Here is a 19,077-nt window from a genome sequence, read left to right on the forward strand (position 1 = left end):
AGATAGATAGATAGATACACATAAATAGAACAAAAGGAACCCAGAAAACATTCAGATGCGCTCAGGTTTTTATAGACAACATTGCTTCAGGCTATACATTGCATTTAAATTAAAAAAAGTATTACAGTGAAAAAATGTGATCGATTTGCACAGCTGTAAAGCTCACCAAAAATGTATTTCTCAACAGCTTTCACTATACATTGCATTTGACAGTTATTATTATTATTATTATTGTATAATTGTACTACTACTGTATTATTGTTATTGCTATTCTTATAATTATCATTATATTATCATATTATTGTATTATTGTTTTTATTATTAATATTATATATTAAAGTTACTGGTATTCTCATTGTATTATTATTATTATTATTATTATTATTATTATTATTATTATTATTATTATTATTATTATTATTATTATTATAACTATTGTTACTGTCACTATTATCATTATATCCCTGCCATCCATTACGTACAGAACTGCCTCCAAACAGCACCGTTCCAAGATGGCGGCGCTGTAGGACGCGTCCCTCCACAGTCGATGCGCCGTCTACGTATATAATGTCTATGGTTTTGAAGCAATTTTAGTCCTGAACCCGGAAGCTCTATCGTCGCATTCAACACTAACGTGTGATGTGTAAACAAACTGCTAGAAGCTGACCGACCGACGAAGTTAGACATGTTTCTCACAAATAGGGTGTAAACGTATATATGCGCTTATTCAATTAAACATTGGCTTCTTTACGACTTTGTAAATATAAAGTTTGCTTAATTTATCGTTCGAGACGGCTAGCTGGCTAAGCTAACCAACCAATTGTATCCTACTTCGCTCTCATTAGAGCTGTGGATGTTTAGTTTGTGAGACAGTCCGTGTGCTCTGATGTGAAAGTGTCCAGTATGAGCACTTTAGCTGAAGGACGAAGAGAACCTGAGACTTCACTGGAAAACAATAGCAGAGATGAAACCAGTGGATCTTCCTCCATAGAGGACAGCAGCAAACATGTAAGTCTGAATTCAAATTACACAAACATCATATTCTGCATGTAAAGTGTATTAGTCAATGACATGTTATTGAAATAGCCTTATTTACGTATTTGCTTACTGGTTTAAATGGTTAGTAGGACATAGGGCTGGACGTTATGGACATAAACTCATATCTCGATATTTTTTCCCCTAAATGACCATATACAAAATAAATCAATATTTTTTAACTCAATAAAGTCTCACCAGAAAAACAGTTCTAGGTTAAATTTGCTGATGCTAAATGCCTCACAGGCACAGTTACTAACAAACAGCTGCACAGTATGTGCCACTTTAGTATGTTTCTCCTCAAAGGGACAGCATGTGTGAGTGAGTTCTGTAGTGTGGCTTGTTAAGAGGAAGGTCTGGGTTAGAACGCACTCAGAAATCCATCAAACTGTGCTTTTTATGCTATTCTGAGAAGTACAGAAAGCAGTGACTCCTACAACAAGCATTTTAAAACAAAATAAGGTAAGGCCCACCACGTGACTTAAAGTACCGTCAGTTTTGTTTTAGCTCATATTTATTTATTCTAACCCTTTTATTTTAGCCCTAACCCTAAACTAGGAAATACCCCAAAATGTTGATTTTTTTTTTTTTGTTTGTTTTGTTTTTTATGTATTTTTAACCATAATCCTAACCCTATCCCTAACCCCAACCATAACCCAGGAAATATCCTAAAATGTAATTTTTTTTCATATATGTATTTTCACAGGTGGAATTTGTCGTGTTAAATATGTTAAAATAAAAATAAAAAAATATTCATGACAAAAGCGGGATTCGAAGCAACGGCAGTGTACGGGATAATTGTTGAGTCAGGCGCTTAGACCACTCCGCCATCCTGGCACGGTGAAAACACACGTTTCCGTATCAATAGTCCCGATGTCTATTGAAATGTTTTTGTATGAATAGACACTTCGAAAAGGTAAATAGAAAACTCAATATATGTTGAATCTTGATATATCGCCCAGTTCTATTTCCTTTACGTATTTGCGTACTGGTTCAAATGTTTAGTGGAACAGTGTTGCTGTTGTTTGTATCACAACAAAGAAAAGTTAAGCCATGGTTTTTCTTTTACACCTTTTCTTTTTTTTCTCAGGAGTCAGCAGCGTGCCCAGAAAACAGCGAGATTAAGAGCAGTGCTGTTGTCAAGTACTCAGCTGTTCCACCTCCAACCACCTACGCCCTCCTGCAGGAGAAGACAGACCTGAAGCTGCCGCCTGCTAACTGGCTCAGAGAAAACTCCCAGCTGGGAGCGGCTGGTACTACTGTGTTAGGTTCCAGCAGCAAAAGCAAGCCTTTCTCCAGGTATTATTATCATTATTAGTGCTGCTATATAGACTGTGATCTTCTGTTTACTTGTTTGTATGGGTACTTCATTTAGTGCAACAGTTTTAGGCCGGCTACCGGACTCAAAACACCACTCACTTTGTTCTTCTTGTTGTGGACCCTAGTTGAAATTGCTACTCCTCTGTTATTCGTGAACGGATCGGGCTGAAATTATGTAGGTATAATCTATCGATGTGTACGCATCGATGCTCGGAGCTGGATTTTTGATTTGGGTCAAATATTCCGACGTTTGCTGGTACCAAATCATTGGCATATACCAATATACAAATGGGGCCTATTACCCCGTACGTGTCACGGGGACCCCAGGGGCCCCAATTTTCAAGATCAGAATGATGTTTGGTATAAATATTCTATGAATAAATATGATGAGACGCTCAGAGCCTTTTTTTTTTTAAAATGGGGCCCACCCCCCTTTTCCGTTAATTTCCAAAGTTATGGGAACAAAGTAATGTAATATATCATTTCAGAGGTAATTCAACGTAGATTACGATTATACTATTCAATTAGGGACCCGGGGGCCCACTCCTCTTTTTTTTTTTTGGCAATTTCCATTAAAGTCATTTTCTCATTTATCTGTGAGTCAAATATTGTGACAGTTGGTGGTACCGAATCATTGACACATACCAATATATGAATGGGGCCCATTACTCCATATGTGTCACGGAGGCGTCATTTGACTGAGTTCATCCAAACTTGGTGACTTACCTGGTGGAATGCATTCCCTTTGTTAAAAGTCATTATCTCTATTATCAATTTAAAACATAGATTTCATTTTAAAGAAGTATAAATGCCTGTTTTCTATAATAGAAAATAAGTTTGCACATTATGTTGGGAGGTTTATCATAGCCTGTTTAAATACAAACTTAACATAATTGAAAAAATCAGTGGGATTAGTGATAGTTATTATTATCACCCCAATTTTGTTTAATGTGAATGTGTGGAAATGAATAATGGCATTGATGGCAGTTTATTTTGTGAGACATTTTGCCACTTTTGGCTTTTCTCAATCTCTGCTCAATCCAGATAAGGTACCGTGTGGGATTAACTTTATTTACTCTACCTTTTCTTTCTTGTTTCTTTTAAATCATGAAATAATGTCTTTATTAACACTGTGTTGATAATCTACCATCTTTGCAGCTTTGGGATGGCCTATGACTTCATCGATTGCATCGGGGACGATGTAGACGTGGTGTCTGATTCAGAGGTTTGTGGATCTTTTTTTTTCTTTTTTCCTTCCTTATACCTACCTAATGATCAACAATTATTCTTCTATCATCTTCAGAACATCAAGAAGCTTCTGAAAATTCCCTACAGCAAGTCCCATGTCAGTATGGCTGTCCATCGAGTGGGGAGGACTCTGCTTCTGGATGACCTGGACATCCAGGAGCTCTTCATGAGGTCGTCTCAGGTACAGCAACATCAGCTTTAGATGATTTATTGCCGGGATCATTGTTCTTTCTCAGAAATTACACGTTTTACATTGATGTGATTTAATTCCTGCCTATATGTAATTGTTGCAGACGGGAGATTGGACCTGGTTGAAGGACTTTTACCAGAGGCTAATGGATCAGAAATGGCAGAGGAAAAAGAAAAGCAAAGAGCAGTGGTATCAGAGAGCAATCCTGTCAAAGTTTCTTTACTACAGGTGAAGTTTTGTCATGTGTTCGTATGTATTCACAGAAGAGCGTGCATGGACTTGTATTGTAATGTTTGTGTTTCTTGCAGTATAAATGGAGATGGGGCTGCAGAGCGTGTCTCAGACAGTCTGGATGAAGGGGAGGAGGAGAATGGAGCAGAGGAGTTTAACTGCTCGTGGCCCACAGCATTCACCAGTTCACCATGTGATGAGGAAGAACCTGATCCTTCTAAACAGGTAGATCACCACTTCCTATTCTACTGTATGACAAGAGATTTACTCTTTTATCTCCATTAGGATATATTAGAAAATATGTCGTCTTTTTTTTTTTTTTAACCAATCTTTTTATAGAGTTTTTACACTCTTTTCAAAAAGCAAACAAAACGAACGACTGCAATAAGAAATTATTCTTCAAACTTATTTTTATTTGTTTACAATCGCAGATCCTACCTGCATTATATTAGAAAGTTATTCCAGTGCCGATAAAACATCAGGAATCAGAATGTGTTGGGAAAGAAGACGTTCCAAGTTAAAGCCCAGGCTATATTTCCAAACAGCAAATAAAATGTAGTGTTAAAAAATTAAGATGTACAAACTTCTAGAGATTTATCATCTCACAGAAATAGCAAGAGATATTCTCAAATCTTGTTAATTAATTACAATTCTAAATTTCAATATCACTCTCAAACTGATAATTTATGTATTTATTAGAATTTATTAATAATTTAATATAATTATCAGTTTCAAACTGATAATTTAGGAAACTATTCAGGATTTTGAGCAATTCCAGATAGAGTGAACACACATCTGGTATATTTGAGTCAAACGTATTAGTCACGATAATGTAACAAATGTTCTAATTAACCATTTAAACAGTTACAATATTTTTAAGAATATAATATATCTTTATTGTCATTACAACAGGTACAACATGATTTAAAAGTGCCTTCCAGTGCCAACATTTGCCAAATGCAATAAATAAGCAATAAAAATGAGTTCAAACCCATCTCATTCACACCCATACATACTTTCATTATTGTACTGTTCTCCTTTAACATATTGCACTTTAAGTGTGTATTTTGATGTTGAGTTTGGTAACCGCTGTGAGATAATATGCTAATGTTTTCGATTTTGAAGAACTCTGACGTTTCTGTCAGTCAGTTTGGTATATTAAAGAGAAATCATCCCTTTTTTGGAAGTGGATTTTTAAGAATAATGTCCTAAATAGAGGTGAGCCTATGAATTGAAAGTTTTCTATTGTCATTCATGCAGGAAAGTGTTTCTATGGACAGCAGCTTTGCTCTCGGTCAGGTGACGTCTTTACCCAAAGAGCAAAACCTTCCAACGCTGTTTAACGAAGGGGAGAACAGCCAGGTAAACAACTATTTTACCTGTTAAACCTTTGCTTTTCACTGTATTATGTTTGACATGTACAATACACACTACAAACTAATGTGACTTGTTTGATAGGGTTTGAGAAACGACTTTGTGCGAAACATCATGTGGACATTTGAGGATATTCACATGCTGGTTGGGTCCAACATGCCTATATTTGGAGGTGGGCGGTATCCTGCTGTCAGTCTGAGACTCAGGTTGGTTTTTAATATCATTTGTCTGGTTTAATCAGTTTGACATGTTGTTTTTTTTATTGTTTGAATTTGTTTTATCTGACCGCAGGAGGTGACATAATTTTGTTTTGGATGTTGGTGCAAAATTCCATATGGCACCACTTATGGATGCACTGATACTTTATTTATTTCTTTAACATATTAGATTTAAAAACATATTTAAAAAAATGACTTTAAAACTGGCATTTCAAGTGAAAAAGAAACATTTTCTGTGTATTCCACTTTTGAATCAAACAATATAAACTCTTTGCCACTCTCTCCAGCTTTCACCTTAAAAAAAAAAATGATATAAACTTTTACAGTGTCCTCATTTAAATCAAACGATATCAATCTAACTATTCAGCACTAACTCCCCCTGGCAGCTAATTAAAAAATAAAAGACATATGACAGGCTTCTATTCAAAGTAATTGCATGCAATGAATATTAACAGTTCTTGGTATTGGTGAAGTTTAGCGAGTGTATTGCGCTTCCTGTTTGCGATTTTCAGAGACGACAACAAGCCAATCAACATTTTGACGGGTATCGACTACTGGCTCGACAATCTCATGTGCAACGTTCCTGAGCTGGTCATGTGTTTCCACGTTAATGGAATTGTTCAGGTGAAATACTTTGATTTACCACTCAACTGAATTGATGACATTTCTTCATAGATTATTTTTAATATTAGTTTAAAGCTTGTTTGCCTTCAAGTCTCAGAGTAAGATTACATGGAATTGAAACGCATAATAAACTAGTGACATATTTTTATGCTTCATTTGCAGAAATATGAGATGATAAAAACGGAGGAAATTCCACACTTGGAGAACTCGACTTTTTCAACCCGAGTGGTTAAAGATATCGCTCAAAACATTTTATCTTTCCTAAAATCCAACTGCACCAAAGAAGGTCACACATACTGGCTTTTTAAAGGTACACACAAAGTGAACAGCAAGTATTTGAGTGACATTAGTAAAGTCATTACTTCCCCTTCATATGCTCCTGACCTTTGTCGGCGGTGGTGTTTTATTTTGCTTCTTTACAGCCAGCGGCAGCGACATCGTGAAACTTTACGATCTCACCACTCTGTGTGAAGAGGCTGAAGAAGAGAAATGTCAGAACCCTTTTACTCTCCCTGTCGCAGTTTTACTTTACAAGTAAGTACTTCACACTCACTCCGGATAGCAGCGACAGTGGGCTGTGTGGTTTGAAAATTGGCTTCCTTTTCAACAAGGCCTCCTTTATTTGCGCAAATGTCAGATTTCTTTTGTTCTTTTTGAAATAGCTTGGTAGTAGGGGAAGGACCAGATGAGCGTTAAGCTTCCTTCTACCCCATCTCTAACATTGCTAAGGCTCTTTTTTTATTTTTTAAGTGAGCAATGATGGCCTTATATTGTTTTTTTTAATGTTTGAGATGAATGACTAAATCCCCAAAAATTCAATCAGAAGAAATAAGTAATTATGAAGCTTAGAATTTAGTCCTACATTAAATTATTTTCCTAATGTATTCCAATATTTATGAAAATTGAGCATTGTTGCGTTTAATGAGAGCAACGTTATTTTGCTCATGTATAATAGTCTGGTGTGAATGTACAAAGACAATTTCTGGTTTACTTTGAAGAACAAAAACAATTTATCCATCAAAAGTTAAAGTTTAAAGCTTTAAAAAAATTGAAATATACAATTTAAATTCTTCCATGATGTTTTCATTCCGCTTGTTTACATTGGACAAAATGTCAATAGCATCTGGGAGTAACTGTGTTTCTATAGCAGTTTTTCTCAAATGGGGGTACGTGTACCCCTGGAGTTACATGATGACACTACAGGCAGTACTTGAGAGAGTGAGAAGGTGGAAAATTAACAAATGGAAGCATTCAAAATGTGGGGTTTTATATTTATTTTTAGTTTAAAATGATAATCATAATAATGATGATAGAAATACTCTTGATTGAAAAATGATCTGAGAATACAGAGGTCAGTCTTTGTCCCACACCAGGCTGGAGATGACCAGAAATGATAAAAACTATGAAAATAAATGTATATATTCCACTTATTTACAAAATGAGATTCTTTAAAATGTGTGTTATCACTCATTCATTCCAACATTATGATCTATAGTTGTTTTTTTATAGTATTCTGAGCAAAGTGTCGGAAAAAGGGGGTTCATGGATTCAAGAATAAGAAAAAGGGGTACTTGAGCCAAAAAAGTTTGTGAAACACTCACTTATAAGATATGCCCACCTGATTAAGTCATTTTAGGTTTCCCAGCATGCCTTGCAGTGGTGTACTTTATGACAAGGGATTATTTTGAGTCACTTTCAATGTTTGGTAGTCTGTACTACTTATATTCAGTTTTTATTGTCTTACTGTGGTTGCTATACTTTATTTATGTATTTATTTGTTTGTTTTTTTGCACAGGGTTGCAGGTAACTTGATGTTGAAGGCCCGTCAAAGCCGAAAACACTACGGCACAGTCCGGACCCTCCTCCTAAACTGTGTCAAACTCCTCGATGAAGAGAGACATCCGCAGGTGATTTGATAAAATGATCCTAACGAGGCGTTTTATGTTTGTTTAAATGTTGGAGGAAGGAAACAGGATTATGATAAACAAAAATCTATAAATTATACAAAGTCATTCAATATGCAGAAGTAATTACAGACTGAAGATTTGTCCATTAATACATAAATTTTTTTTTAAATTTTTTAAATTTTTTTAAATTTTTACATAAAGCGTTTTGCTTATCAAATGTTTTAAAGCCAATTTTTTTCAGTTTATGATGAATATTTAGGCTGATTTGTAGCATTCCTGCTGGTTTCTAAGGCTTTCCATCTGATGTCTGTGCTCTTAGATCATTGCCTCAGCCCACTACATGCTGTCAGAGCTGTTTCAGCTCGATGAGCCTCTCGACGACGACGAAGAGGAGTCGCTGAGGGCCGGGGGTTCAGAGGACAGCTACAGCGACGAAGACAGGGAGGAGGAAGAGGATCTGACAGAAGACAACAACGATAATGGCTCCTTTACTAACTGCTCCATCCTTCAGGACGACAGTAAGGCAGTGGCTGTGATCCGCTCCGTGGGGGAGCTGTCTGTGCCCGAGAAATACAAATCAACTCATTTGATCAGAGTACGTAACACTTGTTTAAACATTCTGCTTGGGTTAGAAAGCGACAATGGTGAATTTTCATTAACCACAAGGTAAACATTTTATTTTATTTTTTTTTTCAACCTGCAGCCAAACTGTGCTTTTCCTGTTTCTCAAGATAAAGAGGAGAGAAGTAGACACGTTCTGAGCTACGTGCTAAAGGTAAAGTTTTTTTTTTTTCTTTACATCGTAATCTACCTTTTTATGTCACTCATTAAATTTATGTGTGTACTACATTGTATAGGGGCTAAAGGCTGTTGACAGTAGCATCAAAAAAGAGAGTGATCTCCCAGCTGCAGACCCCAACACTCCCATCCCACTCAAATATGAGGACAGAAGTACAAACTCAGCCTGTGCTACTGAGAAAGGCACTTCCCTCCTACTAGAAAGAGGTCAGATACTCATCTCATCCCCCTGTTCTTTAATAAGTAGATTAATAAATAGAGGAAACAAAAAAACCAACTCAACTCAATGGCACGGAACGCAGAATTTCAACAACTCAGAAACTAAAGCCTACATTTAAAATCTGTTTTTATTCCTTCACAGTTGGACTGATTTAAATGTAAACACCATCCAATTGAAGCTGTTTTTAACCTTGGGGTGGCCTGAAATGTCTAGTAATTGGTTAAAAAAAAAAAAAAAAACTTAGGTAAAAAACCCACATAAAATGATATTTTTAGGTTTTTTAAATTATTAATCTATTTCAAATTCACACATCACACAATACATATCAAATAACAGTATTCTATACTTAAACTTTCTGAAATAGAGGTTCAGTTCAATCATGTTTACAAAAGTGTGTTACAAATACAAATTCTAGAGAAAAAAAAAATGTCTCTGGGGTCTCCGGACATTTGTTGTATCAAAATGGGGTCACGACCCGAAAAAGGTTGAGAACCTCTGTGTTACTGAATCCACATCATGTTCCATCTCTTCTCACTAATAACAGACAGTCATCTAACTAACGCCTGTTTTTCCTGTAATTTTTAATGGTATTTTTTCCCCCCTGTGTGTGAGCAGTGGGGCCGTTACAGGACGACCAGAAACACTCGACGCGTTCAGGAATGATCCCGGGCTCCTGGCAGCATCGGATAAAGCTTCAGTTGTTCCTCAAAGCCTCCAAAGCCTACTACGTCCTGTCTGATGCAGCCACTAATCTGCTGAAGTACGGACGAGCCCTGCGTTACATCAAGTTATCTCTCCAGTGCTACGGTACGTTTATTCAGCTAAAGGACCACCAATAACTACTGTATCTGCTGCTCACTTTAACTAAATATGTATCTGAACTAGTGTCATATTTTCTACTTGTCTTTTCCTAAGAATTAAGTGTAAATCTTAGTAGCAATATGGTTTGAGGATAATGTTGGTTGGTTTGCTTTTGATTGATGTCTTTATTTCAAACATGTAAAATGATAAAAGAACAATTGTTTAAAAAACAAGAAATGAAAAGTAATTAATTTCAACGGCAGAAACCTTTGATTTGATACACAAACACTTAAACTTCTTAATTTACATGTACGAAAAGGAGTAGGAAGAAGTGTAAACTTATTTAATCTTACCCCTTTAATCACTACCGATATATATATATTAAACAAACAATCTATATTTACAAATAGTCCATAGCTAATCATCAAAACGTGCTTTTTTGTGCTTTCTTGTCCAGATGCGTACTGTTCAGTGAGTGGGCTGCTGCACCCACACGTGCTGCACTTTCACTGCCAATGCCTTTCTTTATGCGGGGACATCCAGCTGATGTTGGCCCAGAACCCCAACAACCGAGCCGCGTACCAGGAGGAGTACAGCTACCAGACCAAAGAGGACCAGGAGCTGCTGCACAGCCTGCACAGAGAAAGTAGCTGCCAGGGTCAGTCCCTGCACACAGACGTGTATAAACGCTTAAGGGCATAAAGCAGACATGTGCGGCCCTCAGTTGAATTTTTTTACGGCACCCAAAGCAAACTTAAAACACAAAATAACTCCCAAAACACACAAATCAGCAGCAAAATGCACAAAGAAAATAAAAAAAAAACTAAATGACTTGTACAACGAAGACAGACACAACAATCACTTAAACAAAATAACTACAAAAAAAACAAAACAACAATTACAGAATAGCTCCGAAGACAAGCTGTTTACACAATTACACAAAATGACAGGAAAATACAGAAAATAACAACAAAAATACACAAAGACACACAAACAATTCCAAATATACACAAAATGACTCATAAAACATAAAATGACAAAAAATAGACAGATACAATAACCACTTAAGCAAACAAAATGAATACAAAAACACACAAAACAAAACTACAATTACAGAATAGCTCCAAAGACACACAAACTGTTAACAAATTTACACACAATGACAGGAAAATACATAAAACAACAACAAAAATACAGAAAGTGACCCCAACAATGCACAAATAGACATCGAAAATGACAAAATTACAACAAGAACACAATAAATAACAAAAACACACAAAACCACAAAAATAAGACAAAACCTTTCCCCCTCTATTAATGCTCAGATTGGTCATTATTCTAATTGAATGTTGATCATGTGACCCTTAGATCAGATACACCCGCTGTGATAGAGTTGCCCAACCCTGGCCTAAAGCATCATTACCAACAGAATCAAATTCTTATTTTTCTGTGTTTTTTCTTGTTTTTTTTTTAATTCTTAGCTTTTAACATGGCCACTGACCTGGCCATGGACCCAGAGTACCAGCTGTTTGTGAGCAGTAAGTGCTACGAGGCAGCCCACGAACTGCACGTCTCCGAGGTTTTGAAGGACTACTCTTCGGATCAGCTGGATCAGGTCCTCAAACGACTGGGAAACATACGCAACGAGTTGGGGGTGTACTATATGAACCAGGCAGCCACCATGCACACTGAGATGGAAGGTAAACAGATGATAAACGTGCACAGAAAGCAGCTCAATGATGGTTACTGTTTTTGACTCCCATGTATTTGGATCAATGACCTATAAAGGATTTCACCGCATGATATGTTATCAAATGGGCATCATTATAGGGCAAGGTTTGTATGAATATTATGATTGAAATAAATATAAGTCTTATACAGGACTATAATAAAACTGAAATTGGGCAGAAAAACTATTTGAACAGATTTAGAGTAATTTTAAAGATTTTTTTAAAAACAGCAGTCATGGCTAGACAGTCGCACCACATGATGTTTTAACTTAATATGTTAAGGTTTAATTTATTCAGACAACATCATGTGGTGCGACTGTCTAGCCATGACTGCTGTTTTTAAAAAAATCTTTAAAATTACTGTAAATCTCCTGTAAATTTCCTGAAAAAAGTTGTCTGATTAAATGAAACCATCACAACATTTAAAAAAAAAAAGAAGACAAAATTAACTTGCTGGAATTATTGATATTTTGACACTTTGAACAACAGAATAAATTACAGAAGTAACATTTCAACCTTTTTAACTAAAAGAAATGCAGTTGGATAGAATATTTAGGTGTCGCGTCATTGACCATCTACTTTTTATTTTAATTTTTGATGCACTTAAAACAAGGCGTCCGTGCCGTTTCTCATGAATATGTATTGTTGTCCTTCCTTTTTTTACATCTTAACCCTCAGTGAAAAAGTCCGTGTCCGAGGCCGAGCAGAACATGTGGAAAAAGAGCTTTGCCTTTTTTGAGAAAGGAATGAAGGACTTTGAAGCCATCGGCGACAGCACCAACACGGCTCTGCTGCTGTGCAACACGGGTAGGCTGATGAGAATCTGTGCCCAGGCCCACAGCTCAGTGTCAGCTGACCACGGCAGGGGAGAGTTCTCACCTGAAGAGTCTCTGTACTACAACAAGGTGACCTCACACCTCATTTAGTACATTTGTTATCAATGAATCTGGACTCATTGATGCTGATTGGTTGATGTTGGTTTGCCTCAGGCCATAGACTATTACTTAAGGGCTATGAAGGTACTGAGTCACAGAGACAGCCACCCAGGAGTGTGGGACAGTGTGAACTGGGAATTGTCCACTACTTATTTCACCCTGGCTACACTTCTGCAGGACTACGCCCCGCTGTCCAGGAAGGCCCAGGAGCAGGTGGGTTCCACGTTAAAATACACCTCATATCTAGGGCTGGGCGATATGTACCAAACCTGCATCAATATTTTTTAGCAAAATTTACGATATTTATTTCTATCATTTTAATTCAAATGAAGTATAGATAATGCTTTAGTTTAGATTCTCAACTGGTGGGTCAGGACCCAAAAGTGGGTCGCGGACCAGTACTGGGTGGGTCGCGGACAGCTGGTCAAAAATGAATAAATACTTAATGTCGGACTTGTGCTGTATTTTGAAAGAAAGTTTTTTTTTTTTTTTTTTTGACAGGCATGCTGTGAAATGCATATTGCACACAAAAATGTATAGATTTGTGTTTTAAAAAAGATTCTGAATGTGTGTTTTCAACAGCTATTTTTGAAAAACTAAATTTGGTCTGAAGAATTCTAAAAATAAAAAGAAATGTGGGTCGCGAATTAATGACCGTGGCAAAATGTGGGTCCCAGGGTGAAACCAGATGAGAACCCCTGGTTTAGGGAACACCTATTAACCAATAATTAGTTGCTTTTTAGCACGCAAAATAGTAAAATATTGACTCTTAATTAGTCATTTTTAAGTACTTATTAATGCCTTATTCTGCATGGCCTTATTATACATCCAGTAAGTCATTAACCAAGAGTTTTCCTTCGATAACCTCATAATTATTACTTATTAGTAGTAAGTAAGGAAGTTGTTGTATATGAATTATGATCTCAACATGTTAGGATTAGGGTTAAAGTTAACCCTAATCCTAACCCTAACCTTGTTTGGACTGCGAGACTGCCATTAAGTGTATAATAAGGCATTATTAAGTACTTAATAAGGCATTAATAAGTACTTAATGATGACAAAATAAGAGCCAATATGTTACTAATGCTAATAAGCAACTAATTAATGGTTAGTAGGTGTTCCCTAAACCAAGGTCTTACAAAGTCAGACCAGAAAGACGATTCAGGGTTAAATTTGCTGATACAAAAAGCCACACAGGCACATTTATTAACAAACAGCTGCACAACATGTGCCACTTCTGGCTTTTTCTTCTATAATAGACAGCATGTGTGAGTGAGTGGGGAAGGTCTGGGTTAGGACGCACTAAGAAATCCGTCTAAATGTGCGTTTAATGCTGTTCTGAGAAGTAGCAAACACAGCTACTTTTAAAACAAGCACTTCATATAATAAAAAATAATAAAAAAATCGATAAATCTTGAATCTCGATATATTGCCCAGCCCTACTCATGTCTGTAGTGGACATTATCAACAGTTTGAAGCCAAGGAAAATATCCCTGATCATCACAGTGACTGTAAATGATCTGGATCAGAAATGAACATATGTTGGCGACACTTTTTCCAACAATTTAAGCTTTTTTTTTTTTTATTTAAATTTTTATTGGGACCAGATAGTACAAATATAATATGACATTACATCTTTCAGTTCCACATTTTAAATATGTATACGGTATCAACAAAACAACATATATATATGTATACATAGTTGTATAATAATAAAGTCAATAATCAAACAAGAAAGAAAAACAACATTGTTCCTATATTTCAGTTGATTAGGGATACGTTGGTGCAGTTACATCTTTAATACTGACTACGATGCTGAAATAAACCTTCTCCATGGTCTTCAAAACTTTTTAAATTAATTTTAATTTTGAAATTTAATTTCAATATATGTGTAACAACATATACATGACCAATAAAGGCAAAAAAGCCCAATTTAATTTAATTTTGATTTAAATTAAGCCCAGAAAATGTGATTAAACATTGAAGCTTTAAAAGTGTCAGTGAGACTTGGAAAAATCATGTTATTCTCATGTGTTTTGTGATTCTCTTCTAGATTGAGCGAGAGGTAACCAAAGCGATGATGATGTCCCTCAAATACTGCGACCTGCAGACTGAGTCAGCTCGCCAGCCGCTCTACCAGTACAGAGCTGCCACCATCCACCACCGCTTGGCCTCCATGTACCACAGCTGCTTTCGCAACCAGGTGGGTGAACAATGTCTACGGGACAATGTTTTTTTTTTCATGTTTTTTGAAGCATGTCTAAAATACCTAAATCATTTTGCTTCACAATAAACACAATAGTTCAGTGTTTCTCACCCTTTTTTGCATCGTGACCCCATTTTTATATCACAAATTTCTAGCAACCCCAAAGATTTTAGTTTTTGATCATGTTTGTTATACTGTGTTACAAACAAAAAATATATCTATTTTTTCCTCTATTTGTAATTCTCTTTTTTAAAATATACGTTAAAGTTTTTTTTATTCACACAAGGTGTTTCAGGAAATTTTTATCTCCTGACATGTTTCGACTGTCAACTGCCAGTCTTCCTCAGGGGTGATATGCTTTGATGTGTCCCTTCGAGTTATTCTCATAGGGAAAGCATCAAAGCATTTTTTGATGGCTTTCATGTGTCCCTACGAGTTTTTTCTGGGCGTGGCCAACCTGAGTGTTTTTCCAGGCTGGCCACGCCCCTTGTCTCCCAATGGTCTCGTAGGGACACATTAGAGCATATTACCTTTGAGGAAGACTGGCAGTTGACAGTGGAAACGTGTCAGGAGATATTTTTTCCTGAATAACCTTGTATGAATGAATGAAAACGTAACATTTAATTTTCACTTTATTAATCAAATAATTACTACAAACTTCCACAGGTTTAAGTTCATTTCAGTTTTTTCTTTGTCAAACTGTTTCCTGACACAAAGTTGATAATTATGAGTCACACACACACACACACACTGTAGAATGGAACAGTAGAGATGGTTTAATATGTGCGCTGCTGGCAGGTGGGAGGCGAACACTTGAGAAAGCAGCATCGCAGCCTGGCCGAGCTCCATTACAGCAAAGCCGTGGATTTATTCCTCAGCCTCAAAGACGCTCCCTGTGAGCTGCTGCGCACGCTGCTGGAGAGGGTGGCCTTTGCTGAGTTCACTATGGAAGGTACAGGCAGGCATTCACACATCCATTTCATTTATGATGTGTGTGAGAGAGGCACGATTGCTTTATTCTTCTTTAATGTTGTGTTTTATTTTCTACAGGTCAAACGAGTAGCACAGCCAAACTAAAGAGCCTGACCGGCGCACTAGAGATCATGTCAGAAACTCTATTTGCTTTCCAGTTGATTTATAAAGAGCTGCTGGAGGTGCAAACAGAGGTACAGTAAATTATCAACGTTTTCTAGCAAATATTTCTGTTCACACTCAACCAAAACGCCATTTTTGCTTCCATTTTTCACTCTGTAGTCGACTAAAGGAGACAAAGTTGAATCCAGCGAGTCTCCAGATGTGTCCAGTGGCATCACATCTGGGTTCAACCTTCAGGAGGTGATGAAGTTAATCAGCGTTTTTGAGCCAAGTTTCTCCTTCTTACTGCTGCAGGTGATCAAAGTGATGACGACAATCAAACGGAAACCAAGGTCAGCCCTCATTAATCCATAATCCTTCAAAATTTAACCAAAGCACCTTTAACCAGGGTTGGGCTCAGTTATAATGTAATTGATAATTAATTACAATTATGGCATAATTGTAATTTTAAAAATCTGTTGCTGTCGTAATTGTAATTGAGTTTAGATAAGTCACTTTCTAATTGTAATTGCCACAAAAATTCTATAAAAAATTGACAATTATTATTTAAAGCAAAACTGGGGAAACAACTTACAGTTCTATGTACAGTTCTACACATATGTGGTTAATAATTATTAAAATATGTCTTATATCAAGATTTCCCATATTTTCACATTTAAATTCAGGGGTACACTGATGCCCACACCAAAAATATTAACAATCTATATTTTCATTGATCAGGAAGCCTAATATGGTAACTAATAGATAGGTAAAGAAATTAGATGATAGATATTAGTTTTTAGTGTATTTTACAGCTGATTTAGGGGCCGTTAGCATAAGAGATGCTAACAGGAAGCTAACACAAGAGTAAGGTTCACTTTTATGAGGTTATTTATTTTGGACTCAGTAATTGTGATTAATTGTAATTAGTAATCTCTAAATAATAGCACACCCCAGCATCACTACTAATATATGGAAAATTAAATACTGTCTCTTTTTAAATGATTTTATTATTTACTTTTTATTCTGACAGACTTTTACCATAGCTTATGTTGCTTTCATGATGATTGTGTCTGTTTGATGTGAATCTTTGTAGTTGAATGTTGTGCAATTTCATTGAACTTGTGCAATGACAATAAAATGATTCTATTCTAATGAGAACGTAATTACAATTGACTTTCTGAGGATGAAAAATAATTGTAATTAACTTGTAACTGGAAAAAAAAAAATGACGGTCACTGTAATCGTATTTGAACATGGGTAATTGAAAACATAATTGGAACTGGAAAATGTAGTTGACCCCAACCCTGCCTTTAACTGAGCAATTTGTCTTGTTTCGTTGCAGCAAAAAGGACGAAGAGTTGTTAAAAACCTATAAGAGCGTGTACTCGAAGCTGCTCCGCGCTGACAAAAACGCGGATCTGCTGAGTCGGGTCCAACTCTACATGGAGCTCCTGCAGCAGATGGCGACGCGGAAAGAAGGGCAGAAGACGGTCACAAAGGAAACATGAAGGAAACGGACACAGACACAACCTCAGGTGACGAAACTTCTCACCACTTCACCACTTCACTAGTGGCAGTTGCCATTGGTTACGAGTTGTACATTAGGGATATTATTTAAGATTGTAATTGTTTGTGTGTGTACAGTGTGTCAAGTCCAAATTAGTAAAATAAATCCTGTAAAAAGAAAAAAAAGCACAAATATTGTTCTCGCTGATTTTGAGAATTGAATTGTTTACAGTATAGAAATACAAAGTAAAAGTATTGACTTTTTGAAAAAGAAATGCTTTACATTTAAGATTCAATTTCATGAACGTATGAGACTATTATGGGGCGCCAATTGTAAAGTTGTACATGCTAAAATAAACAGCAAATTTTTGCAACATTTAGCGACAAACCATGTTTAAAAAACATTAAAACATTAAAACAACAAATATATTTTTAAAATTTTTTTATGTTACTTTTGACCAGATTTACAGCAATATTTGTGAAATTTACTCTTCTCATAAAAAATATAACGTCAATGTTAAATCTAAATTTTAATTAATAAATCTAAATCAAAATGTTAAATCTAAATGAGCTTTTATTTTGGTACTTGAGGTGAATTTGCTTATTAGCTAAATATTTAGTTTCACCCGTGACATTTAGATTTAACATTTCGCATTTAGCTAAATATTTAGTTTCACCCGTGACATTTAGATTTAATGTTGACATTGTATTTTATGGGGGAAAAAATATCACAAATTTCACAAATATTGCTGTGAATCTGGTCAAAAGTAACATTAAAAAATTCACATATTTTTTAAACGTGGTTTGTTGCTAAATGTTAGAAAAAGTTGGTGTTTATTTTAGCATGCACAACTTTATTATCTGCCCCATAGACTATTTGACATTAACTAATGCTTGAATGTAAAGTACAAAATACCTTCTATCGTTACGCTTAGAACACATCTATTATTATTATTTTTCTATTTTTTTTCTTATTAGTCTGGCAGCGACAGGCCTCCAAAGAGAAGTATCAGGAATACTGTGATGAAGAAACTTGTTGTGATTTGTTACGGAGGCAGAAAACAAGCTCAAATGTATTACGTGCTTTCCTAAACAGTTAGTTTGGCAACATTTAATGCAACCAGAATATACAGATTCTGTACAAAATGTGAGTTTATAACACTATGGTCTGCTGTGAGATTTCAAATAAAGATTTTTAAATTTTACACCATGTCATTCTTCTGTTTAGTGAGTCATCCATTTTCTTAGTCATTCACAAAAACCTGATCTAAAGCCCACCCATAGGTTTTTACATGTTTTGCAACTCGTGTAGCGGCCATTTTTAATCCATGGTCTTTAATAGCAAATGAAATGACAATTAGACTCTCCATGTTAAGTTTAAGCAGGATTGTTGCAGTTCTGGCTGTAACTCTTAATATGTAGGAGTTGTTCAGATGCTTGTGATGGGATGAACTGAGTTAACTGAGCTGTATTCCCAGCATCCTAATTAATCAGCGGATTATGAAACATTTTCTTCAGTTTTAAAAAACATTTTTTTTTTAAACAAATCGTTTTAACACTATTATTTGAGCCTCTTTGAAAGGATAGCATTTAATAAAAAAATGTGACTAAAAGAAAATATGAAAATTCTTAATTTTTAACTAATACAATATATATA

At 35.8% G+C, this 19,077-nt stretch overlaps 1 protein-coding gene across 1 annotated transcript; it reads left to right on the forward strand.

The window, feature by feature from the left end:
• Positions 1–608: 608 nt before the first annotated feature.
• On the forward strand, positions 609–17,604 carry LOC114476634 (erythroid differentiation-related factor 1-like). Its single transcript, XM_028468426.1, has 25 exons — positions 609–1,008; positions 2,126–2,334; positions 3,514–3,580; positions 3,659–3,784; positions 3,897–4,021; positions 4,102–4,249; positions 5,285–5,386; positions 5,483–5,604; positions 6,129–6,240; positions 6,403–6,550; positions 6,663–6,774; positions 8,036–8,147; positions 8,467–8,742; positions 8,851–8,922; positions 9,005–9,152; positions 9,781–9,972; positions 10,424–10,624; positions 11,448–11,666; positions 12,375–12,601; positions 12,686–12,844; positions 14,685–14,834; positions 15,636–15,789; positions 15,888–16,003; positions 16,092–16,264; positions 17,257–17,604. Exons 1-25 carry the CDS (start codon positions 904–906, stop codon positions 17,420–17,422), a joined length of 3,741 nt encoding a protein of 1,246 aa, XP_028324227.1. The 5' UTR covers positions 609–903; the 3' UTR covers positions 17,423–17,604.
• The last annotated feature ends 1,473 nt before the right edge of the window (positions 17,605–19,077 follow it).

Source organism: Gouania willdenowi, chromosome 15, assembly GCF_900634775.1.
Source record: "Gouania willdenowi chromosome 15, fGouWil2.1, whole genome shotgun sequence".
Taxonomy (NCBI): Eukaryota; Metazoa; Chordata; class Actinopteri; order Blenniiformes; family Gobiesocidae; genus Gouania; species Gouania willdenowi.